Here is a 27,989-nt window from a genome sequence, read left to right on the forward strand (position 1 = left end):
GGGAAGGGCGTGTACAGGAAAATCTGAGGGCCTCAGGGGGTTCTTCCTGGGAAGTGCAGGCAGAGGAGACATCGGGATGCAACCAATTCTAAGTCAAGAATAAGAAAACTGAGTTGCTCCTTAAGGATGGAATGGCTTGCAAGCAGTATATGCTGTATAACTTACAATCCCAACATGATTGAGTTACAAGGAAAAAATATCAACATGGAAACATTCCTCAGTGTCTATGACAAGTAGATGATTGTTCACTGAGCTGTTAACATTATTTTTTTATTTGTATTTGTATTTTTATCTTTATTATTTTTTTCCAAGACAGAGTCTAGCTCTATCGCCCAGGCTGGAGTGCAGTGGCAACAATCTCAGCTCACTGCAACCTCCGCCTCCCGGGTTCACGCGATTCTCCTGTCTCAGCCTCTCGAGTAGCTGGGATTACAGGCGCCTGCCACCACGCCCAGCTAATTTTTGTATTTTTAGTAGAGACCTGGTTTCACTGTGTTGACCAGTCTGGTCTCAAACTCCTGACCTCGTGATCCACCTGCCTCAGCCTCCCAAAGTGCTGGGATCCACCACGCCCGGCATTTTTTTTTTTTTTTTTTGAGACGGAGTCTCACTCTATCACCCAGGTTGGAGTGCAGTGACGTGATCTCGGCTCACTGCAACCTCTGCCGCCCGGGTTTACGCGATTCTCCTTCCTCAGCCTCCCGAGTAGCTGGGATTACAGGCGCCTGCCACTGCGCCCGGCTAGTTTTTATATTTTTAGTAGAGACGGGGTTTCACCATCTTGGCCAGGCTGGTCTTGAACTCCTGACCTCGTGATCCACCCACTTCGGCCTCCCAAAGTGCTGGGATTACAGGCATGAACCACCGCACCTGGCCTTTTTTTTTTATGTTTAGTGACAGGGTTTCACTGTGTGACCCAGGCTGGAGTGTAGTGGTGAAATTATAGCTCACTGCAGCCTCAAACTCCCGGGCTTAAACGATCCTCCCACCTGTCTCCTGAGCAGCTGAGACTACCGGTGCACGTCACCACGCCCAGCTAATTTTTATATTTTTGGTAGAGATAGTGTCTTGCTGTGTTGCCCAGGTTGGTCTCAAACTCCTGGGCTCAATTAATCCACCTGCCTCAGCTTCCCACAGTGCTAGGATTATAGGCATGAGCCACCATGCCCGGCCAATGTTTTCTTTAAGATCAGAATCTTCTTAATACTAAACAAACTTAACTTTCGCGTCCCCCTGAGCGATCCTGTTTCTGCTGCCCACCCCAGGCCAGACCTGGCAGCGCCTGATCCATGGCAGTCAGGTTCATCCCAGGGCTCGGAGCCCTGCAGTCCCGTCCCGGGGCCCTGCCTGACGTAGGCGCCCAGCCAACACCTGCAACGACCTGTTGCCCCCACCCCAGCAAACAATCCCGGCTTGGGACAGACACCAGGGGCTGTGACTGTGGGTGGTTCCTTGGAGAAGGTGGCCTTGGGCCTCGGCCTTTCCACCTGGGGTGCGCTTGGCTCCCCCAGACTCAGACACGCAGGATCCTTGTGATTGGGCCTAGACACGAGCCCTGCAGTCCCTGTGGGCGCTGGAGGCGACTCCCCCACGAAGCCCTCCCTCCCCTAGGGCCTGGCGGCCCTCGCCGGCGGTGAGCTCATCTCGGGGGGCGGCGTCGCCCGGCGGCGGGTCGCTGGAGCTCATGGCGCGCCCCCGCACCCCCGCCCCCCACGCACCCGTCCCGGGCTCCTGGGCAATTTTACCAATTAAGGCTTTCTCGCCGGGCCGGGCCGGGCGCGGGGCGGGCGCGGGGCGGGGGTGCGGCCAACAAGAAGGCGGGCGGCGGCGGCCCATTCGCGTGGAGGCGCGTCGCGCGCAGCGGACGCCGACAGAACCCCCGAGGCGCCTGGCGCGGGCGCGAAGGCGATCCGGGCGCCACCCCGCGGTCATCGGTCACCGGTCGCTCTCAGGAACAGCAGGTGAGGTCTCCGCGGCCCGGCTTCGCGCCTTAGGGTCGCCGCGCTCCTCGTCGGCCGGGGGCGGGGTTGGAGAAGGCGGCCAGAGAGGCCAGAGAACGCAGGCGCCAGCTCGCGCCCAGGTCCGGGCCAGGTTCAGCTGGGATGCGTGAGCCGATGGAGGCGCCCCTGGCATCTGGGAGTGAGTGTCCAGAGAATAGCTTCCCTAGTTGACCCACGAGCCATATCTGTGCCCAAGAATGTGGGAGCCTGAGGCCATGGGGGGGTCCCCGAGAGAGAGAGGGTGTCTGGGCACTTGCCAGGAAACTGGTGCCTGCGTGGGTGCCCATGAACGGACCACTGCATGCCTATCTGAGAGAGAAGGGCCCTGACACCAGGAACTTGTGTGGACTCAGGGCGAGTGGCCACCTGGAAGGACACTTCTCAGCCAGTGTGCCCACTGGGAGGGGGACAGCGCGTCCCTTGCTGGCTCGAGTCCACAGGGCACCAGCTGCTTTGGGCACAGGGGAGCTGGTTCTGGGGCTGCTCTACTCCATGGGGGCCATGGTGAGGATGAGACCAGGCCAGGTTCCTTGGTTGGGCCCTGGGCCCTATGCCAGGTTGGCTCTGAGTTGGATGCGCACTGCCAGCCAGGATGTAACCAACAATGTCCCCAGATTCCCATGCCACCTGGGGCCAGGCAAAGTAGGTTAAAATCCACTGGCAGACCCATTTGTAAGTGCTCCGAGTGCACCGTCAAGGTGGGAGCTTGGGAATGGGCGACCTCACCTGCCGCACCTGGACTTGCCAGCACAGGTCTCTTCTCACCTTGCCAATCTGCTGCTTCCTTCCCTCCTGCGCCCCCTGGCTACGCAGGCCCAGAAACGGCTCCTTAGGGATCCCAGCTGAACAGCCCCTGGGTTTGGGCTATACCTCCCAGTGGGAGGGTCTGGCCTGGGGTCTGAGGGCCAGGGGTGGTGTGGTGGGTGGGGTGTCTAACATCCAAGAATCTACTCCAAATAAGGGAAAATATGAAAGAGCTGGATTTTGGCTTCCCAGGACTGCCCGATCTGGTGGCTTTGGGATCGGGCGACATCTGGCGGTGATACTATGTTCTGGGGACAAGAACCCTCTACACGCCCATTCCTTGTTTCCTCTAAATAGGGAAAAGCTAGGGCTGGAAGACACGGCACCCACCTCCTGACACCCTTTCTGCTGGAATTGACCACTGGTCACTCTGACTCAGTTTCCCTGAGCTCTGAAGATTAAGGAATGAACCCAGACAACCCAGCTCAATGGCCTTAGTGGAGAGAGAGTCAATTATTGATGGAATTCCGTGCCTGGGAACTTGCTTTCCAGTGGGGCAGGGGAACCAGAAGGACTACTTCAAGCCCGTCTTGAATGGGGCCCGTGCAGGGAGGGGTCTGTATGGGTTCCCCCTTCCCAGCCCTCCCTCCCACCTCCACCCCAGCTCCCAGACGCCCAGGCGCACTTGGTGCAGGTGTGTCTCAAAGTGGTCAGGAGAGGGGACAATATACAGGGGTTGGCCTCAGTACTGGAAAATGCCATTTGCACCCCCTAACACCACTACTAGTGGGAAAAACCAGTGGGGCCACAGGCAGCCCCGAAGTGAATGTGCTGGGCGGATCACAGCCCCACCACATGTCATGTAGACACCCAGGGCTACAGGAGAGTCAACCATATTTGGGCATGACGAGCTGGCCAACCCAGGGCCTCCATCTCTCACTGGTCTTTAGCAGATAAATTAATTATTACTAGAATTGAACAGGAGGGACAGATACCTGCCTTCCTAGAAAAAAAAAAAAACACTCAGAGGAGGAAACATTCTGGAGAGGGGAGGTACCGAGGACTGAGAGGGAGGGGAGTGCACGCTGGGAAGGAAGCCATAGGCAGGCTGGCTTCTGACTGAAGATAGTAGCAGTGAGCGTCCCCAACCGTTCCCTGGTCCCAGTCTACATCTCGGCACAGCAGCCACTGCACCATCTCCAGAGTTATCTACCAGAAAATTTTGAGTGAAGAGCCCCCACGGCTCTGGGGACACAACCCCCCAGGCCCCTGATCCCTGTCCTCAGGCCTCCTCTGCACCCAGGTGCTCAGAGCCTGACAAGTCTTATGGGAACCTCTGAGCAGGCCCCTGTGGGTCTGGAATGCCACTCCCGTTTGCCCCCTGCCCTGGCCACGCTGGGCTAAGGGGACTTTCCGACAGGAGAGGAACCCCCGCTTCAGCTCCCCCCAGTGCCCCGGGTGAACTGGCATGAAGGGTTAGGCGGGCACACGTCTCTGCATGCATCGCACGGCGCCCTCTGCCCGCGCCCACTGGCGTGCCCGTTGGCATGCCCGGACCCCTTCGAAGGCTGCTTGCTCCTGGAGTGCCGGCGGCCTCCTGGCCCAGTGCCCCATATCCTCCCGGGTGGAGGGAAGCAGAGAGGGAGGCGGTGGGAAGCAGCGGGCACAGGTGCGCGGGCGAGGGCCCTACAGACTGGGAAGGCGGGCCCGTGGCAGGGGGTCTGCGGGGACCGCGTAGGCGCAGGCCTTGCCCTGCAGCCGCTTCCCAGGTGATGAGCACACAAAGCGCCCTCGGCAGTGCCTGGTCCGGGGCTGCCGCTCTCCAGAGGTTCGCTCTTAGGGTTGGCCCCTTCCCGCCGCTGCCGGGGCGGCGGACCGGGATGCCGCCGGGGAACCCTAGGCCCTGGGGGCCCGGGGAAGGGGGATGACGGCGGGGGGTAGGGATGTGCAGGGACGGGGCAGAGCCCAAGTGACTTAGGGACGAGAGCCACCCCACCCCCCGCAGGGGCCCTGGGGAAGGAAAGTCCCTTGTAAGGCGCGCCGGCTGCAGGCCAAGCAGTCCCGCGCCAGACACTGCTCAGCCTTTCCTCGCTCTAGGGCGCGTTTCCTGCAGCGCCAACGCGAGGCTGCGGGGCTGGGAGCATCCTTGCCCACCCCACTGCCCAGCGACCCACCCTGGAGCCCGGGTTTCGTGTCTGATCAGCCGAAGCCGGGGGCCTAGTGGGGGCATTCCAACGGGCGGGGCGGGGTGGGGCAGGCGCGCCCTCGAAGCCCCACCCCACGGCCCCTCCCCGCAGGAGGCCCGCCCCTGGCCCCGCCCTCCGCTCGCATTTAAAGGGCTCGCTCTCTCCGCAGCGCAACCTCTGCTCCCTGCCTCGCCTCCCGCGCGCCTAGGTGCCTGCGACTTTAATTAAAGGGCCGTCCCCTCGCCGAGGCTGCAGCACCGCCCCCCCGGCTTCTCGCGCCTCAAAATGAGTAGCTCCCACTCTCGGGCGGGCCAGAGCGCAGCAGGCGCGGCTCCGGGCGGCGGCGTCGACACGCGGGACGCCGAGATGCCGGCCACCGAGAAGGACCTGGCGGAGGACGCGCCGTGGAAGAAGATCCAGCAGAACACTTTCACGCGCTGGTGCAACGAGCACCTGAAGTGCGTGAGCAAGCGCATCGCCAACCTGCAGACGGACCTGAGCGACGGGCTGCGGCTCATCGCGCTGTTGGAGGTGCTCAGCCAGAAGAAGATGCACCGCAAGCACAACCAGCGGCCCACTTTCCGCCAAATGCAGCTTGAGAACGTGTCGGTGGCGCTCGAGTTCCTGGACCGCGAGAGCATCAAACTGGTGTCCATCGGTGAGGGACGCCCCGAAGCGCCGGGCGGGCGGGGGCGGGGACTCCGTGCGTCCTTCCATCCCCCCGGGCGGACCCCTCCAAACCACCCCCTTCCGGGCCGCGGCGCAACTCCCGAGGCCTCCGGCTGCTCTGCTCCACGAGGGCCTGGAGAACAAAGGCGCGCGGGCTGGCTGGCTGGCTGGCCGGCCGGGCGTGCGAACCGCTACGCGCCCCCGCCCGCTGCGCCCCGGCTGGCCGGCGCCCAGGCTGAACTCACATCCTCCGCAGGCCGCGCCTCTGCGGCTGTGCTCGCGGTGGGAGTGGGCCTTGGGGGTCGGGCACTGGGCAGGCTCCTGGCCCTGCGCCCCATCCCCGAGGAGGAGGAGGCCCGGGCTCTCCCGCCACAGCTGTTTAGAGAGGGCCCTCTGGCCTTCAGACGCCCGTTGGTTCTGAAGTGTGGGTTGGAGCTCTTTGTGTCCCTGGAGGATGGGTCGCCCATCGGAGATGGCTCCAACCACCAGTTTAGATCTACCCCCCCCCCCCCACACACACACACACAGGCAACCTGGGGGCCAGAAAGAGGCATAGTTAGCAAAACTGCACCCGGGGTGAGTTGGGCGTGGTTGACTGAGGGACCTGGCTTGTAGACTACTTGGACGCCAACTTTTCTCTTCATCTTGGGCCAAACTCTTGCTTCCATGTAGGCCTTGCTTTTCTGCGTGTAGCACGCAGGAGTTGGTTGGTAGATGCTCCAGCGTGCATTGTGCCAGCCCAGTGTCTGTGTCACTGGACTGGAGAGGCTGGCATTGACCGGGCCTGCTGCAGCATCCCAGTTTGTTCTCAAGATAGGGGCTGCATGGGAGGGCAGGCCCCAGAATGGGTGACTTGGGGGTGATGTGGAACAGGGAGAGGAGAAGGATGATGAGTCTTCTCTTCTTCAGAATTGAGAGGCCTTCCAGTTACCCTGCAGCCCTGGAATGGCCCTTGCTGAACCCAAGAAAGTGAGGGACCAAGACTTGAGTTCCCCCAGCCACTCAGAGGGCAGATCCCAAGAACCAAAGTTCTTTCTTTGGAATGCCAGTTGAGGCGAGGGGCAGGCCCACCCCCCCAAGTCCCAGCCTCAGTCTAGCCAAGCTGAGTCATCTCAGTCCTGGATGGTGGGGGGGGCGACCGGATGTGGGGAGGCGGGCCACACCCCAGCTCTTTGGGGGGGGTCTCCTCCCTCCTCCCAGCTCCCCTCCTCCTTGTGAGCTGGCTGGAGCAGGCCTAGTTCCCAGAGCTTTGCCATATAAGGCAAAAAAATGTTGGAAAGCAGCAGTGATTAGGGGAGGGAGGGGTTGGCTGGCCCAGGGGCTGGGGAAAGGGGGTGGGATGGGGCGGGGCCATCCAGCCAGACAGTCTTCCAGCCCTGGGCCCTGATCCTTCCCTCTCTCTTTTGGGAGGGGGATGGGGACGGAGTAGGCTGGCCTAACATGGACCTGGTGGGCCTGGTTGCTCCCCGTGTGGGGGTGGTTGAGGGGTCTGAGGCTGGACTGGGGTGGGGGCCTGATGGGAAGCCCTGGCTGGCCTTGTTCCCTGGCCCTGCACCCTTGGTCCTCTCTGAGCCCCCCTCCCTGCTGCCATTTGGGGAGAATGAAAGGCAGCCTCGTGGGGCCAGGACCAACCTGGGAACTGGGGAGGCCACTCTGAGCGGCTCACCTGGCCCTCCAGGTGCTGCCTGCTGGGCTGGGAAGCAGCTGCCGTGGACAGCCCAGCCCCTCCTCATAGGCCCGCCCCCTAGTTGACTCACCAGAGAAGTATGTTGTCTGATTATGGGGGAGGCTGACAGGGCTTCTAAAGCCTGAGACCCAGAAGTAGCCTTGGGTGGGGCCCAGAGCCCAGCAGGGTTGCCATGGTGATGGGGGGTGTCAGGGACCCGCCCTAACCACTTCCCCTGTGGCGAGCCTGCCGAGGCCCAGAGGCCCGTTAGGTGGCAAGTGGGTCAGGCAGTGGGTGGCAAGGGGGTTCCCAGTGTCTCTTGCTGCCACCCCGGCATCTCCTGATGGGCCCCAGTGAGTCAGGGCCATGTGGCCCAACTGCTGGTTCCTTTGGGCTCTGGGCCCCTCCCCTGGCTAGGCCTGTGGCCTCCCAACTCCAAGCTTGGGTCTTCGAGGTGGTAGAGGAAGTGGGGGTGGTGGCGGGGGTCACGATCTCTCACCCAAAGGGCGTTTGCCCAACTCCCCCACTTCCCCTGCCTCACCCCACCCACCCTGGAACAACAGTTGTATTTCCCAACCACCCAGGGCCACCCGCCTTCCTCTTCCTCAGCCCCAGCCCCACTCCAGGTCATGGGCCCTGGATTCTGGGCCAGCTGGAGTCAGCCTCCTCCTCCTGGTTCCCCATAGGCCCCTGAGGTGTGTGGCGGACCCCTGCTCTGGCAGCTGTGGACACTGTCCAGCTGTTCTCCAGAGCTGCCCATCTGCGGGCTGGGTCTGCCCTCTGCCCTTCCTCTGGGCCCAGGGCTTCTGGCAGTAATCATACCCTGCTGGCATCGTGTATCTGTGTGTATCTGCCCTCACCCCAAAGTCTCCTTCACCTCTGAACACCCCCTGGGACCCTGGGCAGAGAGGGCCTCATCCACATCCTACCACTGGCCAAGAGGGGGTATCTACCTCCTCCTTGGCCCCTGCTACCCCATGCTGCCAGACCCTGACCCCAAAGCCTGGGAGCGGCCCCTCCCGCACAGCTGTGTGCCCAGCATGGCCACTCTTCTACTCACAGACAGCAAGGCCATCGTGGACGGGAACCTGAAGCTGATCCTGGGCCTCATCTGGACCCTGATCCTGCACTACTCCATCTCCATGCCCATGTGGGACGAGGAGGAGGATGAGGAGGCCAAGAAGCAGACCCCCAAGCAGAGGCTCCTGGGTTGGATCCAGAACAAGCTGCCGCAGCTGCCCATCACCAACTTCAGCCGGGACTGGCAGAGCGGCCGGGCCCTGGGCGCCCTGGTGGACAGCTGTGCCCCGGGTGAGGGGGCGCAGAGGCAGGAGAGACTGGGCTGTGGTCACCCATGGGCGGCCCTTGAGGGGGTTCTGCGGCCCCCAGACTCACAGCCTCCCTTGCGTCACAGGCCTGTGTCCTGACTGGGACTCTTGGGACGCCAGCAAGCCCGTTACCAATGCGCGAGAGGCCATGCAGCAGGCGGATGACTGGCTGGGCATCCCCCAGGTACACCCACCCGGCCTGGCTACAGCTGTAGGGGACTGGATCGGCAGTTGGGAGAGACTCGGAGGCCCGATGGCTCCTGTTTTCTGCCTGTGACAGGTGATCACCCCCGAGGAGATTGTGGACCCCAACGTGGACGAGCACTCTGTCATGACCTACCTGTCCCAGTTCCCCAAGGCCAAGCTGAAGCCAGGGGCTCCCTTGCGGCCCAAACTGAACCCGAAGAAAGCCCGTGCCTACGGGCCAGGTGAGGGAGCCCCGCCAGGGGTGCACCCGTGTGCCAACGTCTTCCCCATAAGACAGTGTCCCATCTAAACGTGGCGGTCCCGAGGGGTCTTGGGTTACATGGCGGCTAGGTGATCAAGCCACCCAAGAGTCAGACAGGAGTGGGTTTTTGGGACTAGTGAAAACACTCCACTGAGTAGACAAGAGAATGCGAATAGGTTTCTCCAGTCACAGAAGCCTGCTGCGTGGGGTCCTCGGGGAGGTAGCATCCAGCGGTCTTTATTATAAATGGAGATGAACCAGGTCTCAGTAACAGGGACCTAAAACCCAGTCAAGGCTCACACAGGAACAAGGGCCCAGTGCGGTGAGAATGAATGTTCCAGAAAACAGGCATGGGCCTGTCCCAGCAGCAAGAGCACAGCTGGGTCCCGAGGCCAGGCTCTGTGCCGCAGCTCACACTGAATGAACTTGCCCAGTTTGGAATGTGCCTGACTTAGGGGCCGGCAGGGAGGGGCATTGAGCCTTAACGTCCAGGGCTGAAGGGTGGAGGGGTGAGGCTGTGGCCTTAACAGCTGGCCCGTGGTTGGCTCGCCTTCCCCTGCCAGGCATCGAGCCCACAGGCAACATGGTGAAGAAGCGGGCAGAGTTCACTGTGGAGACCAGAAGTGCTGGCCAGGGAGAGGTGCTGGTGTACGTGGAGGACCCGGCCGGACACCAGGAGGAGGTAGGGCCAGCTGCTGGCAGCAGAGGCCCCGCAGCGCTCCCTTTCAGTGGGGCTGCTCTTAGCAAAGGCTCACAGGCTCCTTCCCACCGCAGGCAAAAGTGACCGCCAATAACGACAAGAACCGCACCTTCTCCGTCTGGTACGTCCCCGAGGTGACGGGGACTCATAAGGTGAGCCTTGGCCGGGGGGAGGTTTGTGACCTCAGGCAGTGGCTGGAGGCCCCCAGCCCTACCCTCACGGCCCACCCTTCTGGGGACAGGTTACTGTGCTCTTTGCTGGCCAGCACATCGCCAAGAGCCCCTTCGAGGTGTACGTGGATAAGTCACAGGGTGACGCCAGCAAAGTGACAGCCCAAGGTCCCGGCCTGGAGCCCAGTGGCAACATCGCCAACAAGACCACCTACTTTGAGATCTTTACGGCAGGTGAGGGGAGGCTGCCGAGGCCCAGCTGGTCTGTGGGGAGAGCCGCACCTGGGGCCTGGGAGCTGAGCAGGTGCCTCGTGGCAGGAGCTGGCACGGGTGAGGTCGAGGTTGTGATCCAGGACCCCATGGGACAGAAGGGCACCGTAGAGCCTCAGCTGGAGGCCCGGGGCGACAGCACATACCGCTGCAGCTACCAGCCCACCATGGAGGGCGTCCACACCGTGCACGTCACGTTTGCCGGCGTGCCCATCCCTCGCAGCCCCTACACTGTCACTGTTGGCCAAGGTAGGCCCGGCCCTGACTGCCCTCTGCTGTGGCACTGCAGTCTGGGCCTCCCACAGGAGGGGGACCCCCTGGGCCAGTCCCGCTGCAGCCCGCCCCGGGGCCCCTACTCTTTGAGCTTCTACTGTCTGGGCACATGCTTTTTTTCCTCCCCTGCTGGGGCCCTTCCTCCTCTCCTCTCCTCGCCCCTCTCCATCTCTCTCCTCACGCTTTCACCTTCGGAAGAGCTCGCTCCAGCTGTCTAGAAACCTGCTGCTCTCTGCTCTGCCCACAGGGTCAACGGTACTTGGATCTGTCTTCTTCTTGGAAGGGAGGATGGGGGGCTCTGGGCTGGTGTGGAGCAGGTGGGAGGAGGCCTGCCATGTCCTGGCCCAGGCCACAGTTCCTGGGGTCACGGTCCCTTCTAGTTCTTTCTTGCATGTCCCCCTCCAGCCAAGCTCTGAGGGACCCACCAGTCCTGACAGCCCGGCCCTGTGGGAGGCAAGGGAGGGGTCGCCCAGCCGAGCTGCTGGTGCTCAGCTGGCCCCTCTGCCTGCAGCCTGTAACCCGAGTGCCTGCCGGGCGGTTGGCCGGGGCCTCCAGCCCAAGGGTGTGCGGGTGAAGGAGACAGCTGACTTCAAGGTGTACACAAAGGGCGCTGGCAGTGGGGAGCTGAAGGTCGCCGTGAAGGGCCCTAGTAAGTTGGCCTGGAGCCAGGCCAGGATGGGTGGCGGCAGCCCCCGGGTTCACTGCTGGGCAGGCCTGAGGCCCTCCTTGTCTTGGCAGAGGGAGAGGAGCGCGTGAAGCAGAAGGACCTGGGGGATGGCGTGTATGGCTTCGAGTATTACCCCATGGTCCCTGGAACCTATATCGTCACCATCACGTGGGGTGGTCAGAACATCGGGCGCAGGTGAGGCCCCCAGGCATCCCTCTCCCAGCTCTGCACGCTCTGCCTCTTCCTTCTGCCTCCCCACCTGATGATGAGGGGCCACATGGGCTCCTCCTGCCTGGCCGCCACAGTGGGGCCCACGCTGGCTCACGTGGTGATCCTCGGTGTTCCCTGTGTGGCTCTCGCATTTGCAGTCCCTTCGAGGTGAAGGTGGGCACCGAGTGTGGCAATCAGAAGGTACGGGCCTGGGGCCCTGGGCTGGAGGGCGGCGTCGTTGGCAAGTCAGCAGACTTTGTGGTGGAGGCTATTGGGGACGACGTGGGCACGCTGGGTAAGTTGGAGGCTGCAGCATGGGCACCTGGGGACAGACGATGGCAAGGACAGCCCACCCTGAGGCTCCAGGGCACTGAGGGGACTGGTGGCTGTTGTCAGGCTTCTCGGTGGAAGGGCCATCGCAGGCTAAGATCGAATGTGACGACAAGGGTGATGGCTCCTGTGATGTGCGCTACTGGCCGCAGGAGGCTGGCGAGTATGCCGTTCACGTGCTGTGCAACAGCGAAGACATCCGCCTCAGCCCCTTCATGGCTGACATCCGTGACGCGCCCCAGGACTTCCACCCAGACAGGGTAAAGAGCAGGCTGTGATGGCCTAAGTCTCGCCCTGCTGCTCCTGCTTGGGGTCTGGTGGGGGTGAGCCCAGGCCCTGGGCTGGTATCCCCAGCAGTATTCCTGGCACTCTGTGTCCCTGGCCACCCTGCCTGGGTTGTAGCTCTGGTCCCCTGACAGCTGGGTGGTCTCCCGCTAGGTGAAGGCACGTGGGCCTGGATTGGAGAAGACGGGTGTGGCCGTCAACAAGCCAGCAGAGTTCACAGTGGATGCCAAGCACGGTGGCAAGGCCCCACTTCGGGTCCAAGTCCAGGTAGAGCACCCATGGGTGTTGGGGGCAGGGCAGGTGTGGGCACCCAGGCCTGGGCACTGACCAGCAGGCCACCTGCTCCTATCTGCCTGACAGGACAATGAAGGCTGCCCTGTGGAGGCGTTGGTCAAGGACAACGGCAATGGCACTTACAGCTGCTCCTACGTGCCCAGGAAGCCGGTGAAGCACACAGCCATGGTGTCCTGGGGAGGCGTCAGCATCCCCAACAGCCCCTTCAGGGTGAGCCAACCTCCACCGGCCTTTAATCCATCTCGATAGCATTCACATAGCACACGATTTGTCCATTTCAAGTGGTTGTAGCATGCCATCCTGACTCCCCTGTCCCACAGCTCCTGGTGACCACTAACCTGCTTTCTGCTGTGGCTTTGCCTATCCTGGACATGTTCTATAGATGGAACTGTGTGCCACGTGGCCTTTTGTGTCTGGCTTCTTTCGCTCACCACGAAGTTTTCCGTGTTTTCATTCATGTTTAGCATGTCTTGGCACTTTGTTCCTTTATAATTATTTTGTTTATTTATTTATTTATTTGAGATGGAGTCTCGCACTGTCGCCCAGGCTGGAGTGCAATGGCGCGATCTCGGCTCACTGCAGGCTCTTTCTCCCAGGTTCACACCATTGTCTTGCCTCAGCCTCCCGGGTAGCTGGGACTACAGGCGCCTGCCACCCCCGCCCCCCCCCAGCTAATTTTTTTTATTTTTAGTAGAGACAAGGTTTCACTGTGTCAGCCAGGATGGTGTCGATCTCCTGACCTTGTGATCCGCCCACCTCGGCCTCCCAAAGTGCTGGGATTACAGGCATGAGCCACTGCACCCGTCCTGTTTTTTTTTTTGAGCCAGAGTTTTGCTCTTATTGCCAGGCTGGAGTGCAATGACGTGATCTCAGCTCGCTGCAACCTCTGCCTGCCAGGTTCAAGCAATTCTCTCCTGCCTCAGCCTCCTGAGTAGCTGGGATTGCAGGCATACGCCACCATTCCCAGCTAATTTTGTATTTTTAGTACAGACGGGGTTTCTCCATGTTGGTCAGACTGGTCTCAACCGCCTGACCCCAGGTGGTCCGCCCACCTTGGCCTTCCAAAGTGCTGGGATTACAGGCGTGAGCCACCACGTCCGGCCGCTTCATTTCTTTTTATTGCTGCATAATACTCCATTGTGTGGCCAGACCACGTTCCATTTTTCCGTTCACTTGCTAACAGATATTGAGGATGAGCTTGCCTTTGGTGATCATGAACAGTGCTGTTAACAGTGAGTCCAGGTGTTTGCGTGGACATTTGCTTTCATTTCTCTTGGGTAGTTGCCTCGGAGTGAACCGGAGCATCACACAGTCCCTCTGTGGTCAACTGAGGAACTGCCAGACTCTTCCCAAGGCAGCTGGACCATTTTGTGTGCCTGCCAGTGTAGCTGAGGGAGCTTCTGAGTCTCCTCCAGGCTGCTCATGCCCTTGCCCTTGCCCCTGTGCCCTGCAGGTGAATGTGGGAGCTGGCAGCCACCCCAACAAGGTCAAAGTATACGGCCCCGGAGTAGCCAAGACAGGGCTCAAGGCCCACGAGCCTACCTACTTCACTGTGGACTGTGCCGAGGCTGGCCAGGGTAAGGCCTGGCTGTGGGTGGGAGGGCAGGTGGCTGGGGTGTCCCTGCGAGGTCTCAGCCTCCGCTCCTCTCCCCGCCGCAGGGGACGTCAGCATCGGCATCAAGTGTGCCCCTGGAGTGGTAGGCCCTGCCGAAGCTGACATCGACTTCGACATCATCCGCAATGACAATGACACCTTCACGGTCAAGTACACGCCCCGGGGGGCTGGCAGCTACACCATTATGGTCCTCTTTGCTGACCAGGTGGGTGCTGCGCTCCTGGCCGCTAAGATGTCATTGTGGATGACATCTGCCCTCCTCTAAGGCCTTCTCCTCCCACTGCCTGCAGGCCACGCCCACCAGCCCCATCCGAGTCAAGGTGGAGCCCTCTCATGATGCCAGTAAGGTGAAGGCCGAGGGCCCTGGCCTCAGTCGCACTGGTGAGGACAGGTACCCCATGGCAGGTTGCGGGGCATCAAGGGTAGGAGGGCTTGGGGCAGGGTGCCCCTACATGGTCCCTGTGTGTTCCTCAGGTGTCGAGCTTGGCAAGCCCACCCACTTCACAGTAAATGCCAAAGCCGCTGGCAAAGGCAAGCTGGACGTCCAGTTCTCAGGACTCACCAAGGGGGATGCAGTGCGAGATGTGGACATCATCGACCACCATGACAACACCTACACAGTCAAGTACACGCCTGTGCAGCAGGTAGCCACACCCTCCACTACAGTCACCGAGTCCCCAGCCTCCTCATGCAGCAGCCTAGGGGACAGCTCCGAGGGACTTTCTGCCCACTCTCATTCCTTACCTGGGAGAGGACAGGCATGGAGGCCCAGGAGGGGGTTGGGGAGCAATTCTGGTGTCTCTAAATACCCCCTTCCCTTCTGCACCCTTCCCAGGGTCCAGTAGGCGTCAATGTCACTTATGGAGGGGATCCCATCCCTAAGAGCCCTTTCTCAGTGGCAGTATCTCCAAGCCTGGACCTCAGCAAGATCAAGGTGTCTGGCCTGGGAGAGAGTAAGTAGTTGGGGCCCTTGTCGCAAAGGCCTTTGTCACATCCAGGGATTGGCTAAGCTGGGTGTCATGTCTCTCTCCTTCCTTTCATCGTTTCCACAGAGGTGGACATTGGCAAAGACCAGGAGTTCACAGTCAAATCAAAGGGTGCTGGTGGTCAAGGCAAAGTGGCATCCAAGATTGTGGGCCCCTCGGGTGGAGCGGTGCCCTGCAAGGTGGAGCCAGGCCTGGGGGCTGACAACAGTGTGGTGCGCTTCGTGCCCCGTGAGGAAGGGCCCTACGAGGTGGAGGTGACCTATGACGGCGTGCCTGTGCCTGGCAGCCCCTTTCCTCTGGAAGCTGTGGCCCCCACCAAGCCTAGCAAGGTAATTGGGGTATGGGAGGCCCTAAGGGTAGAACCCACTGTGCTCTCTGAGGGCCCCAAAGGTACCCCATCTTCTCCAGACCTGCCCTAAATCCTTTTTTTTTTTTTTTTTTTTTTCCTGAGACAGACTGTCAACCTTGACCCTGTTTAAGTGAGAGTAAAGGGGAGGAGGGAAATAGAAACCCACAAAAAGTCATCAGGGTTGAAGAATTTCTTTTTTTCTTTTTTTTTGAGAAAGACTCTCACTCTGTCGCCCAGGCTGGAGTGCAGTGGCGCGATCTTGGCTCACGGCACCCTCCGCCTCCTGGCTTCAAGCAATACTCCTGCCTCAGCCTCCCAAGTAGCTGGGATTACAGGTGCCTGCCACCATGCCCAGCTAATTTTGGTATTTTTAGTAGGGACGAGGTTTCACCATGTTGGCCAGGCTGTTCTCAAACTCCTGACCTCAGGTGATCCACCCACCTTGGCCTCCCAAAGGGCTGAGATTACAGGCTTGAGTGACCACGCCCTGCCCTCCTTTTTGTCCTTATGACTGATGGATGGCCCATCTGGCAGGCAGCCTGGGCCCACCCGTGTCCCTGTTTGGTGAGGGCAGGAAGCCAGGGCAAGGGGAGGCAGGTGGAAAGTCAAGCAGGAGGTCTGGGATCGGGGCACAGCGTGGCCTTGGCTCCTGACCCCTTCTTCCCTCAGGTGAAGGCGTTTGGGCCGGGGCTGCAGGGAGGCAGTGCAGGCTCCCCCGCCCGCTTCACCATCGACACCAAGGGCGCCGGCACAGGTGGCCTGGGCCTGACGGTGGAGGGCCCCTGCGAGGCGCAGCTCGAGTGCTTGGACAATGGGGATGGCACATGTTCCGTGTCCTACGTGCCCACCGAGCCCGGGGACTACAACATCAACATCCTCTTCGCTGACACCCACATCCCTGGCTCCCCATTCAAGGCCCACGTGGTTCCTTGCTTTGACGCATCCAAAGTCAAGTGCTCAGGCCCCGGGCTGGAGCGGGCCACCGCTGGGGAGGTGGGCCAATTCCAAGTGGACTGCTCGAGCGCAGGCAGCGCGGAGCTGACCATTGAGATCTGCTCGGAGGCGGGGCTTCCGGCCGAGGTGTACATCCAGGACCACGGTGACGGCACGCACACCATTACATACATTCCCCTCTGCCCCGGGGCCTACACCGTCACCATCAAGTACGGCGGCCAGCCCGTGCCCAACTTCCCCAGCAAGCTGCAGGTGGAACCTGCGGTGGACACTTCCGGTGTCCAGTGCTATGGGCCTGGTATCGAGGGCCAGGGTGAGTTGCCCTGCCGTGGAGTATGTGACAGCGGGGACAGGGACCAGAACCCCAGAGCCCCAAGCCTCCTCTCTGTGCCTTTGCAGGTGTCTTCCGTGAGGCCACCACTGAGTTCAGTGTGGACGCCCGGGCTCTGACACAGACCGGAGGGCCGCACGTCAAGGCCCGTGTGGCCAACCCCTCAGGCAACCTGACGGAGACCTACGTTCAGGACCGTGGCGACGGCATGTACAAAGTGGAGTACACGCCTTACGAGGAGGGTGCGTGCTGGGGACTCCCACAGGCTGGCAGACGGGGGTGGGTGGGGTGGCCCGGGCTCCTCCTGACCTGGCCTGCACTCCTCCAGGACTGCACTCCGTGGACGTGACCTACGACGGCAGCCCCGTGCCCAGCAGCCCCTTCCAGGTGCCCGTGACCGAGGGCTGCGACCCCTCCCGGGTGCGTGTCCACGGGCCAGGCATCCAAAGTGGCACCACCAACAAGCCCAACAAGTTCACTGTGGAGACCAGGTAAGGGAGCCCCCAGGAGCCTGTGTGGCTGGTGGGCCTGGGAACCCCAGGAACGACCGGCTGTCTGTTTGGACCAGGGGAGCTGGCACGGGCGGCCTGGGCCTGGCTGTAGAGGGCCCCTCTGAGGCCAAGATGTCCTGCATGGATAACAAGGACGGCAGCTGCTCGGTCGAGTACATCCCTTATGAGGCTGGTACCTACAGCCTCAACGTCACCTATGGTGGCCATCAAGTGCCAGGTGAGGAGGTGGCGGCCAGGGCAGGGCTGGGACTGTCTGCTTGTCCCCACCCTGTCTCATACAGCCGCCATCCCTTTGCCCCAACCCTCAGGCAGTCCTTTCAAGGTCCCTGTGCATGATGTGACAGATGCGTCCAAGGTCAAGTGCTCTGGGCCCGGCCTGAGCCCAGGCATGGTTCGTGCCAACCTCCCTCAGTCCTTCCAGGTGGACACAAGCAAGGCTGGTGTGGCCCCGTTGCAGGTCAAAGTGCAAGGGCCCAAAGGTGAGTGTTTGCATGCCTGGAGCCAGGGGTCGGGAGGGCAGTGTCCTCTTTGAGGGCCGGGAAAGGAAACTGGAGGCCCAAAGTGAGGCCCAGAGTGCAGAGGTGGTGCAAGTGTGTAGGTGTTTTTGGAAGAGCCTCAGGTGACAGTGCAGCCAGGTGGGGGACTTGGAGGAGGTAGAGCAGATGGGACTGGTCACTGAGCAGATGTGGCAGGAAGGCAGGCAGGCAAGGGTCACAGCTGGCACCCAGATGGGTGTCTTTCGTGCCAGAGGGGGTCAAGGCCATTCCCAGGGTCGGGTGGATGAGGATAAAGCGAGGTCTAAGCCTGGGGCTGGGTCCTGGCCGTCCAGTGTGGTGGGGTAGGAATGGAGGCCCAGGAGACTAGCTGAGGCTCTGTCCCTGGGGCTGGGGCCAGGCCTGGTGGAGCCAGTGGACGTGGTAGACAACGCTGATGGCACCCAGACCGTCAATTATGTGCCCAGCCGAGAAGGGCCGTACAGCATCTCAGTACTGTACGGAGATGAAGAGGTACCCCGGAGGTAAGAGGCAGGGCCTGCTGCCTGTGGGGAGTGGCCCAGGCTGGATGCTGAGAACCCGTGTGACTGCTCACGACACCATCCCTCACAGCCCCTTCAAGGTCAAGGTGCTGCCTACTCATGATGCCAGCAAGGTGAAGGCCAGTGGCCCCGGGCTCAACACCACTGGCGTGCCCGCCAGCCTGCCCGTGGAGTTCACCATCGATGCAAAGGACGCCGGGGAGGGCCTGCTGGCTGTCCAGATCACGGTGAGCCCCGGGCACAGGCAGGGGAGGCAAGGGGGGCCTGGGCGGCTGGAGTGTGGGCTGCGGGTGGCCGGTGTCTGATCTCCCTGGGGAGCTGCACCAAGGAGGGCAGGGAAGGACAGGGCCCCTGTCTTTGGTTCGCTAAGGTTGTGACTACCTCAGGATGGTGGTGACAGGCACAGGCTTCCCCAGACATGCACTTGCTGCTAACTTTGAGCACGTCACCAAAGCCTTTTGTGCCTCAGTTTCCCCACCTGTAATATTCTCATGGGGCAGGTATAGGATAGAAGCTTGAGATCACCCCGGTGAGCTCCTCCTAGTGCTGGCCAGGCCCTGGGGCTGAGGATGGGTGCCAAGCTCTCTGGCCGCGCCTGTTGTCATGTGGGAAGTGTGGGATGTTTTAGTCTCCATTCTGGACTCTGCCAGGTGCAGGCAGCCCTTTTGCGCCATAGCAGTTGAGAGGCCTGAGGCCCAGAGACTGTCCCTGTAGCAGCAGCGCTGGGCACTCTGGGAGCGCCTGAGGCAGGCCCGGGGCTACTCGGGCTTGGGCCAACTGCCTCCCCTGCCTCTGCCACACACAGGATCCCGAAGGCAAGCCGAAGAAGACACACATCCAAGACAACCATGACGGCACGTATACAGTGGCCTACGTGCCAGACGTGACGGGTCGCTACACCATCCTCATCAAGTACGGTGGTGACGAGATCCCCTTCTCCCCGTACCGCGTGCGTGCCGTGCCCACCGGGGACGCCAGCAAGTGCACAGTCACAGGTGAGCCTGCCCGCTGTTGGCCGCTGCGGCGCTCGGCACGGGGCTTGGGTTGTGCCTGTGTGCAAGGGCTCGCTGCTTGGGGCGGCGTGTGGGAGTGGGGGCCGCCCCCTTGAGTGACTCACCTGACCTTTCTCCTTGCTCTCTGCCCTCTCACCTCAGTGTCAATCGGAGGTCACGGGCTAGGTAAGCTGCTTGCTGGGGCCACTCCCAATGCCCCTCCTGCCCAGAGGGGCAGCTTCCTTTCCTCTTGGGGCCGATTCCCAGGACAGTTCCAGCTGCAGCTCTAGGCAGGGACAGAGTTGGGTGGGGTGCAGAAGATGAGGCCGTGGGCTGGAGGGCGAGGGCCCAGGGAGGCTTCCGGAGCTGAGCATGACCGCTCCAGCTCTTCCCCTCTCTGGGCCTTTATTTCCCCATCTGAGAACTCGGGTTGCAGCTGAGAGCTTTGGGGTGAGGTGCATCCTGAGAGGCACCCCACTGGGGACTTTGGGGTCTCGGGATCTTGGCACCCAGGAAGGCACAAGGGCTCCTGCGTGAGCTGAGGGAACAAGGGGTCTCCCCAACTCAATGGGAGCCCCAGCCCTGGCCAGATCCACAGACCCCCATCCCCACCTTCCAGGGGCCTCTGCGTCCCGGGCCGGGGGAGGTGCATGAGCGGGTGGGGCTGGCTGGTAGTGCAGTAGCGCCAGTGTCGACTGCTTGGGCGGCCAGCATGGCGGGGCCCGGCCCAGCCTCAGAGCCCCAAAGTGCATTCTGTGGCCCGTCTCCCTCCTTCCCCCTTCCCCTATCCCCCAGCAGTGACGTTATTCAGACATTCCCCAACAGGCATGGAGGGTCACCTGCCCCAGCCAGGGACACCCAGGGATGCTGATGAGAGGCTACAGGCCTGGCACTTGGGCGAGGTGGCTAAGGAAAGGGTTAGAGGGTGGCTAGAGTTTTGCGGCAGGAGCGACATGGCTTTATAGAGCAGGCCGTAGGATCCGATGTGTGTGTGACAGGCGTGTGTGTGCAGGGCGGGGGAGGCTGGGGAGTACTGATTGCAGGGCCTTGGGGGCTTTGAGGGTGGGAGCAAGACTCAGTAACCTCAGTTTCCCTGTGGAGACAGGGAGACAGGGAGCCCGGGGGGGAAGGGGGGGCTGAAGTTGCTCTCTGGCAAGCTTGATGGCCACGGGGCTTCAGTGAGAGCCAAATTAGGAGGCATACTTTGAGGATGGAGTGGCTGAGACCTGCGGTTGGCTGGGAGCCGGGCAGGGAAAGTGGGGGCAGTCGGGTACCTGTGAGGTTGGGGCCCAAGCCACTAACTAGATGGCATGGGGTGCGCATGAGTGAAGCCTCCCAGGGCAGCGTGGGCAGCCGGCAGCCAGGTCTGGAGCCTGGGAGAGCTGCCTGGCTGCGGCAGGCCAGCATGGAGCCTAGTGCAGCAGGAGCCCTCGGCCGATAGTGGGACTTGGTGGCAGGGCCCCTCGAGCTTGGCCTTCAAGTAGGTTTCATGCTCCTGGCTGCTTCCCTGGCAGGAGGCCAGGCTGCAGGGGGCACTCTCACTGCCAGGCCTCACAGCCCACAGCCCCCCAAGCCTCCACGGCGGAGCCCCAGATCATAACGTCACTGTCTCTCCCCTTTCCTCGGGCACTCTGGGGCCCTGGAGCCTGCTCAGCTGCTCTGCCCTCGCAACCCAGCGGTGGTGGCTGTAGCTTGGGCCTCCTGTTCCCTGTCTCCCTGGGCGCTATCCCCGCTCTGCCAAGCCTGCTGCGCTGCGCAACTCAGGTGCTAACCCTGCTGCCTCCTGCTTCCCCGCTCCCACTCCTGTCTGCACCGGGCTGCTTTTCACCGCGAGCCTTCTCAGTTGTCAGGAAACTCCGGTTTCACCATCAGGCCTGGGGGGTGGGGAGGCAAGTGTCACGTCCCCCCACGCTGCAGCAGGACTCCGCCTCACCGCGTCCACACACAGCAATGGGGGCCGGGGCCAGGCCACAAGGGCGCAGGCAGCCGTGTGCCCAGCCAGATGCTGGCGTTCAGCAGTGTGGGCCATGGTGCTGAACGAGGCTGAGTAGGCAAGGGAGTGGCTGTCAACACTTAGGCTGGAGTGGGCCCTTCCTTTTCCTCCCAGGCACCTGGGTGCTACTGTCGGGCCTCTCCCACATGGGCACTTGAGGTGGTCAGGAGAACCCTTCCTGCCTTCTGAGAAACCACTCGCCATCCCAGCTTGGAGGGGCAGGGCGGGGCAGGAGGCCTGGTGGCCTGGCTGTGCTTGGTGGTGGCAATGAGAGGCCTGTGTGGGCGGCAGGCGGACGGGAACAACCTGAACCCGAGCTCACACGCTGGCCCCCCTTTGGGGACCCACCCTGCCCCACCAGGTGCTGGCATCGGCCCCACCATTCAGATTGGGGAGGAGACGGTGATCACTGTGGACACTAAGGCGGCAGGCAAAGGCAAAGTGACGTGCACCGTGTGCACGCCTGATGGCTCAGAGGTGGATGTGGACGTGGTGGAGAATGAGGACGGCACTTTCGACATCTTCTACACGGCCCCCCAGCCGGGCAAATACGTCATCTGTGTGCGCTTTGGTGGCGAGCACGTGCCCAACAGCCCCTTCCAAGTGACGGTGAGGAGGGGTGGGGGGTAGGTCAGCAGAGGCATCTGGCAGGTCCTGGCCTGTTCCCCTGGGGCCCCTCTGTGACAACAGACTCTCCAGCAGCTCTCTGCTTTGCCCTGCAGGCTCTGGCTGGGGACCAGCCCTCGGTGCAGCCCCCTCTACGGTCTCAGCAGCTGGCCCCACAGTACACCTACGCCCAGGGCGGCCAGCAGACTTGGGTACGGCCTGGCCAGCTAGGGACACTGGGGCTAGCCAGCTGGGTGTTCTGTGAGCCCCTAGTTTACCATGTGTGAGGAGGGACCCCAGATCCTCCCACTGTCCCTCACCCATGCCCTGTGTCTCCACTGCAGGCCCCGGAGAGGCCCCTGGTGGGTGTCAATGGGCTGGATGTGACCAGCCTGAGGCCCTTTGACCTTGTTATCCCCTTCACCATCAAGAAGGGTGAGATCACAGGTGAGTGGGGACTTGGGAAGGAGCTCGGGAGCCAAGGAGGCCAGATTGTGCCAATGAGCTGCCCTGACCTCAGCCCCACTGCCCCACAGGGGAGGTTCGGATGCCCTCAGGCAAGGTGGCGCAGCCCACCATCGCTGACAACAAAGACGGCACCGTGACCGTGCGGTATGCACCCAGCGAGGCTGGCCTGCACGAGATGGACATCCGCTACGACAACATGCACATCCCAGGTGGGCCTGCCCTGCCTCTGCCCACTCCACCGCCACCACCTCACAGAGAGATGGGGCTGGGGGACACACGAGGCTGCCATTCCACAAGGCCCTTCTTCCTGCCTCAGGAAGCCCCTTGCAGTTCTATGTGGATTATGTCAACTGTGGCCATGTCACTGCCTATGGGCCTGGCCTCACCCATGGAGTAGTGAACAAGCCTGCCACCTTCACCGTCAACACCAAGGATGCAGGAGAGGGTGAGCAATAGCTCTGGTCTTGACCTGCTCTGTGCCCGGGATGCCCTCACCGGGGTAAGGGGTGGACTCAGGAGATACTCCTGAATGGGGCTCCCTGCCCTGCTGCCCTGGCCATCGGAGCTCCTCAGTGCAGGCCAACTGGAGTGTCCCCAGCATAGTTCCCATGCTCACCCACGGCTCTCTCCAGGGGGCCTGTCTCTGGCCATCGAGGGCCCGTCCAAAGCAGAAATCAGCTGCACTGACAACCAGGATGGGACATGCAGCGTGTCCTACCTGCCTGTGCTGCCGGGGGACTACAGCATTCTAGTCAAGTACAATGAACAGCACGTCCCAGGCAGCCCCTTCACTGCCCGGGTCACAGGTGGGTGGCACTGGGAGCAGTGACAGAAACGGGTGGCAGGGTGGGCATGGTCTCCCATGGCTGGACGCACAGTGATGGCTGGCCTGTCCCCACCAGGTGACGACTCCATGCGTATGTCCCACCTAAAGGTCGGCTCTGCTGCCGACATCCCCATCAACATCTCAGAGACGGATCTCAGCCTGCTGACGGCCACTGTGGTCCCGCCCTCGGGCCGGGAGGAGCCCTGTTTGCTGAAGCGGCTGCGTAATGGCCACGTGGGTAAGCGGCTGAAAGGTCCAGGGATTTCAGAAAGGAGGCAGTCTGTGGGGAGCCATGCCCTCCCTGACTGACAGCCATGCCCTGTGTCCAGGGATTTCATTCGTGCCCAAGGAGACAGGGGAGCACCTGGTGCATGTGAAGAAAAATGGCCAGCACGTGGCCAGCAGCCCCATCCCGGTGGTGATCAGCCAGTCGGAAATTGGGGATGCCAGTCGTGTTCGGGTCTCTGGTCAGGGCCTTCATGAAGGCCACACCTTTGAGCCTGCAGAGTTTATCATTGATACCCGAGATGCAGGTAGGCAGTGGCTGCCCACCAGCTGGGGCGGGAGCACTGTGCATAGCACCGAAGCTCAGGGGTATCCCTCCCCTAGGCTATGGTGGGCTCAGCCTGTCCATTGAGGGCCCCAGCAAGGTGGACATCAACACAGAGGACCTGGAGGACGGGACGTGCAGGGTCACCTACTGCCCCACAGAGCCAGGCAACTACATCATCAACATCAAGTTTGCCGACCAGCACGTGCCTGGTGAGTGCAGCAGTGCCTCGGCAGCCCCCCTCACTACACCAGGGCCCACAGGCAGCGTGTGACTGGAGGGGCGTGGGCCGTGCTTTCTTCCTGCAGGCAGCCCCTTCTCTGTGAAGGTGACAGGCGAGGGCCGGGTGAAAGAGAGCATCACCCGCAGGCGTCGGGCTCCTTCAGTGGCCAACGTTGGTAGTCATTGTGACCTCAGCCTGAAGATCCCTGGTAGGGGCTGTGGGGAGCCTGGGGAGGGGTCCTGGGGCTCAAGCAGCCCCAAGAGGAGGGGTGGAGCCCAGGGCTGCTGCTCACTAGCCCATCCCCGCCCTGCAGAAATTAGCATCCAGGATATGACAGCCCAGGTGACCAGCCCATCGGGCAAGACCCATGAGGCCGAGATCGTGGAAGGGGAGAACCACACCTACTGTATCCGCTTTGTTCCCGCTGAGATGGGCACACACACAGTCAGCGTCAAGTACAAGGGCCAGCACGTGCCTGGGAGCCCCTTCCAGTTCACCGTGGGGCCCCTAGGGGAAGGGGGAGCCCACAAGGTCCGAGCTGGGGGCCCTGGCCTGGAGAGAGCTGAAGCTGGAGTGCCAGGTAGGCCTGCTCACACCCCGAGCACTCGCTCTCCTGTGTTGGCCAGGGTGGGGTTGGGGGTGGAGGAAAGAGCTGGCAGGCATGTCTACCTTGGCTATGCCTGGAGGGGGCCAAGGCTGGTGAAGCAGCCTTCAGTGAGGACACACTGTTCTCCCACAGCCGAATTCAGTATCTGGACCCGGGAAGCTGGTGCCGGAGGCCTGGCCATTGCTGTCGAGGGCCCCAGCAAGGCTGAGATCTCTTTTGAGGACCGCAAGGACGGCTCCTGTGGTGTGGCTTATGTGGTCCAGGAGCCAGGTACTGGGAACCCGGCTGGGGTTGGAGGAGGTGGGGCCTGAGTGTGGGTATTGGACCCAGGGGTTGCACAGATAGCCCTGCCTGGCACTCACTCTTCACTTTGAGGTCACAGGGCCACCCAGGCTGTTCGTGGGAGGTGGGAGGCCCAAAGGCTGATGAGCCGGTCTTACACTCTTTCCCTGCCCAGGTGACTACGAAGTCTCAGTCAAGTTCAACGAGGAACACATTCCCGACAGCCCCTTCGTGGTGCCTGTGGCTTCTCCGTCTGGCGACGCCCGCCGCCTCACTGTTTCTAGCCTTCAGGTGAGGCACCGAGAGAAACCGCCCACCTGGGGCTCCTGGGCCCGGACAGACCAGAGCCACCGCAGAGAGCAGGCCTTGGCCCTGTGTTCAGTGACCCCCCTGGCCCAGCTCTGGGTTCCAGGCCTCTGCTCTGGCCGGGTGCAGCCCACGCTTGGGGTCGGCAGGAAATATCCTGCCCACCACGTGGAGTTTTTCTCGTGTCTCAGGTCTAAAGGCTTTGAACAGAAGCCTGTGCCCCTTGAGCACCAGGGCTGCGGTTTAAAGAGGGACAGCCTGCCAAGGCTGGGTGCTGCCCACAGGGTGGGGCAGCCCTCCCTTCCTGCCACCTGGGTGTGTGCGACGGCAGAGTGTGGGGGCAGGGGCAGGGATGTGCGCCTGTGGCTTGCTGCCCCTTGCAAATCAGTGGCTCTCCCTCTTTAAACCAAGTTGGACGCCAGATGGGTAAGTGCGACCCGCGGGCCTCTTGCTCCTGGGGCCTTTCCTTCCTCCCTTGCCCTGGCCCAAGCCCCCCCATCTAACCATGTCTGCTGTGCTTCCAGGAGTCAGGGCTAAAGGTCAACCAGCCAGCCTCTTTTGCAGTCAGCCTGAACGGGGCCAAGGGGGCGATCGATGCCAAGGTGCACAGCCCCTCAGGAGCCCTGGAGGAGTGCTATGTCACAGAAATTGACCAAGGTGAGGCCCTGTCCCTGCCCGGCCGCCCTGCCCTGCTGGCTGGAAGCAGGCTGAGAGTACAAAAGGAAGGTACCGCTTCTGTAAGCAGCCAAGACGGGGCCCCAACTCCTGGGCCCCCTAAGCCAGGCAACCCTTTCCCAATTGGTGACCCAAGCCGTTGGGGATGTGGCTCGCCACCTACAGCTATTAGGAAGGCCTTCTACCCTGCAGTACCATGCCATCTCCACAGGGAAAGACTCAAAGTCCAGCCTCAGTGCTGCCCGGCCCTTCAGCCACGGCCATGGTACTTGTGCACAGGCCTGGGGCAGCCTTGCGGGTAGGAGGAGCCCAGTGGGCTTCATTTCACAGCCTAGTCCTGCCCTTCCCAGCTGCATGACCTGAAGCAAGTTCCTGCCTGTCTCTGAGCCCGTTAACATGCAGGGGATATGGTGTTCACGGTAACCTTTCTTAGGAGGCAGCAAGGCCTGGGTTTGGCTTGTAAAAGATTTCCGTCCCAATGCACCCTGACGGTGGGCAGCTTGAGTGTCTAAAGCTTCGGCCCTCAGGAGGTCTGCTTCGGGGTGCAGGTGCCCAGCGTGGCTGGGCTCACACTGATGGACCGGCAAAATGGGGAGGGCCAGGGTTGAGGCTGTTCCTCACAGACACCATCTGCTGGTTTGAGGAGGGGCCCCAGGCCCACAGCATGACTCCCTGCTCCTCAGATAAGTATGCTGTGCGCTTCATCCCTCGGGAGAATGGCGTTTACCTGATTGACGTCAAGTTCAACGGCACCCACATCCCTGGAAGCCCCTTCAAGATTCGAGTTGGGGAGCCTGGGCATGGAGGGGACCCAGGCTTGGTGTCTGCTTACGGAGCAGGTCTGGAAGGCGGTGTCACAGGTAAGTCTGTGGGTGCGGCTGCAGGTGTGCACACAGCTGCTAGGCCCTTGCCTCCAAGCTCTTGGTGACAACAGGAGGCACCTGGAGGTGACAAGCCTGCGCTGGGTGGCCGAGGACAGGGAGGCAGGCCAGTCTGGCTCTGCCTGACCTCCTGTGCTCCCAGGGAACCCAGCTGAGTTCGTCGTGAACACGAGCAGTGCGGGAGCTGGTGCCCTGTCGGTGACCATTGACGGCCCCTCCAAGGTGAAGATGGATTGCCAGGAGTGCCCTGAGGGCTACCGCGTCACCTATACCCCCATGGCACCTGGCAGCTACCTCATCTCCATCAAGTATGGCGGCCCCTACCACATTGGGGGCAGCCCCTTCAAGGCCAAAGTCACAGGTGAGCCTGGGGCCAAGCTACTGGCATCTGCCCAATGCCGGGCACCACAGCCACCTCTTAGCCCCACCCACTCTGCCTTGCAGGCCCCCGTCTCGTCAGCAACCACAGCCTCCACGAGACATCATCGGTGTTTGTAGACTCTCTGACCAAGGCCACCTGTGCCCCCCAGCATGGGGCCCCGGGTCCTGGGCCTGCTGACGCCAGCAAGGTGGTGGCCAAGGGCCTGGGGCTGAGCAAGGCCTACATAGGCCAGAAAAGCAGCTTCACAGTAGACTGCAGCAAAGCAGGTGGGCAACCCGGGCCCCCGGCCCACCTTCCCACCAAAATGAGGCCAGAAATCACAGGATGGCCAGTGTCTGGGAGAGCAGGGACCGCCTTTGGGGTGTGGCTTTCACTTCTAGAGCCACCTCCCTGCCACCTCCTGGACCCCTCAAACAAAGGCCAGGGAGGAGCTGGAATCTGCTAAGCTGGCCTGGGTTGGGGAGGTGCTGGCAGCTCTTTAGGAAGCGAGAACTGTGACCCCAGAACTGGCTTAGGGACAGGAGAGGAGAGCAGGACACCAGTGGGAGGAAGGGGGCTGGGACCTGGGACTGAGGACCCCTCTTGCCTCAGGCAACAACATGCTGCTGGTGGGGGTTCATGGCCCAAGGACCCCCTGCGAGGAGATCCTGGTGAAGCACGTGGGCAGCCGGCTCTACAGCGTGTCCTACCTGCTCAAGGACAAGGGGGAGTACACACTGGTGGTCAAATGGGGGGACGAGCACATCCCAGGCAGCCCCTACCGCGTTGTGGTGCCCTGAGTCTGGGGCCCGTGCCAGCCGGCAGCCCCCAAGCCTGCCCCACTACCCAAGCAGCCCCGCCCTCTTCCCCTCAACCCCGGCCCCTGGGCCGCCCTGGCCGCCCGCCTGTCACTGCAGCCTCCCCTGCCCTGTGCCGTGCTGCGCTCACCTGCCTCCCCAGCCAGCCGCTGACCTCTCGGCTTTCACTTGGGCAGAGGGAGCCATTTGGTGGCGCTGCTTGTCTTCTTTGGTTCTGGGAGGGGTGAGGGATGGGGGTCCTGTACACAACCACCCACTAGTTCTCTTCTCCAGCCAAGAGGAATAAAGTTTTGCTTCCATTCTCCTTTGGGTGGCTGTAGCTTTGTTGGGGTTGGGGGACCAGTCAAGGCCAACCTGACAGGGGTGCCAATGAGCAGA

General features: G+C 61.8%; 1 protein-coding gene across 2 annotated transcripts; it reads left to right on the top strand.

Annotated features, from left to right (window-relative positions):
* The first annotated feature begins 1,813 nt into the window (after positions 1-1,813).
* Positions 1,814-27,913, top strand: FLNA (filamin A). 2 transcript variants are annotated; one of them, XM_004065114.5, is made up of 48 exons: positions 1,838-1,961; positions 5,100-5,588; positions 8,328-8,576; positions 8,680-8,777; positions 8,874-9,021; positions 9,605-9,723; positions 9,816-9,893; positions 9,983-10,145; positions 10,230-10,430; positions 10,966-11,103; positions 11,193-11,316; positions 11,490-11,626; positions 11,728-11,921; positions 12,100-12,213; positions 12,307-12,450; positions 13,694-13,817; positions 13,900-14,060; positions 14,146-14,236; positions 14,330-14,499; positions 14,691-14,808; positions 14,908-15,170; positions 15,860-16,457; positions 16,544-16,717; positions 16,804-16,966; positions 17,044-17,204; positions 17,296-17,466; positions 17,882-18,005; positions 18,094-18,250; positions 18,829-19,018; positions 19,178-19,201; positions 21,370-21,617; positions 21,731-21,826; positions 21,959-22,061; positions 22,151-22,291; positions 22,399-22,527; positions 22,715-22,888; positions 22,985-23,146; positions 23,238-23,441; positions 23,518-23,670; positions 23,767-23,889; positions 23,995-24,261; positions 24,421-24,558; positions 24,746-24,861; positions 25,401-25,533; positions 26,235-26,411; positions 26,575-26,793; positions 26,877-27,080; positions 27,406-27,913. In XM_004065114.5, exons 2-48 carry the CDS (start codon positions 5,216-5,218, stop codon positions 27,591-27,593), a joined length of 7,944 nt encoding a protein of 2,647 aa, XP_004065162.1. In that variant the 5' UTR covers positions 1,838-1,961; positions 5,100-5,215; the 3' UTR covers positions 27,594-27,913. The 2 variants fall into 2 exon arrangements, with proteins under 2 accessions (XP_004065163.1, XP_004065162.1); XM_004065115.5 differs by lacking the exon at positions 19,178-19,201 and having other exon boundaries at positions 1,814-1,961.
* Positions 27,914-27,989: the final 76 nt, after the last annotated feature.

The sequence above is a fragment of the Gorilla gorilla genome, chromosome X (assembly GCF_029281585.2).
Source record: "Gorilla gorilla gorilla isolate KB3781 chromosome X, NHGRI_mGorGor1-v2.1_pri, whole genome shotgun sequence".
NCBI classification, from domain to species: Eukaryota; Metazoa; Chordata; class Mammalia; order Primates; family Hominidae; genus Gorilla; species Gorilla gorilla.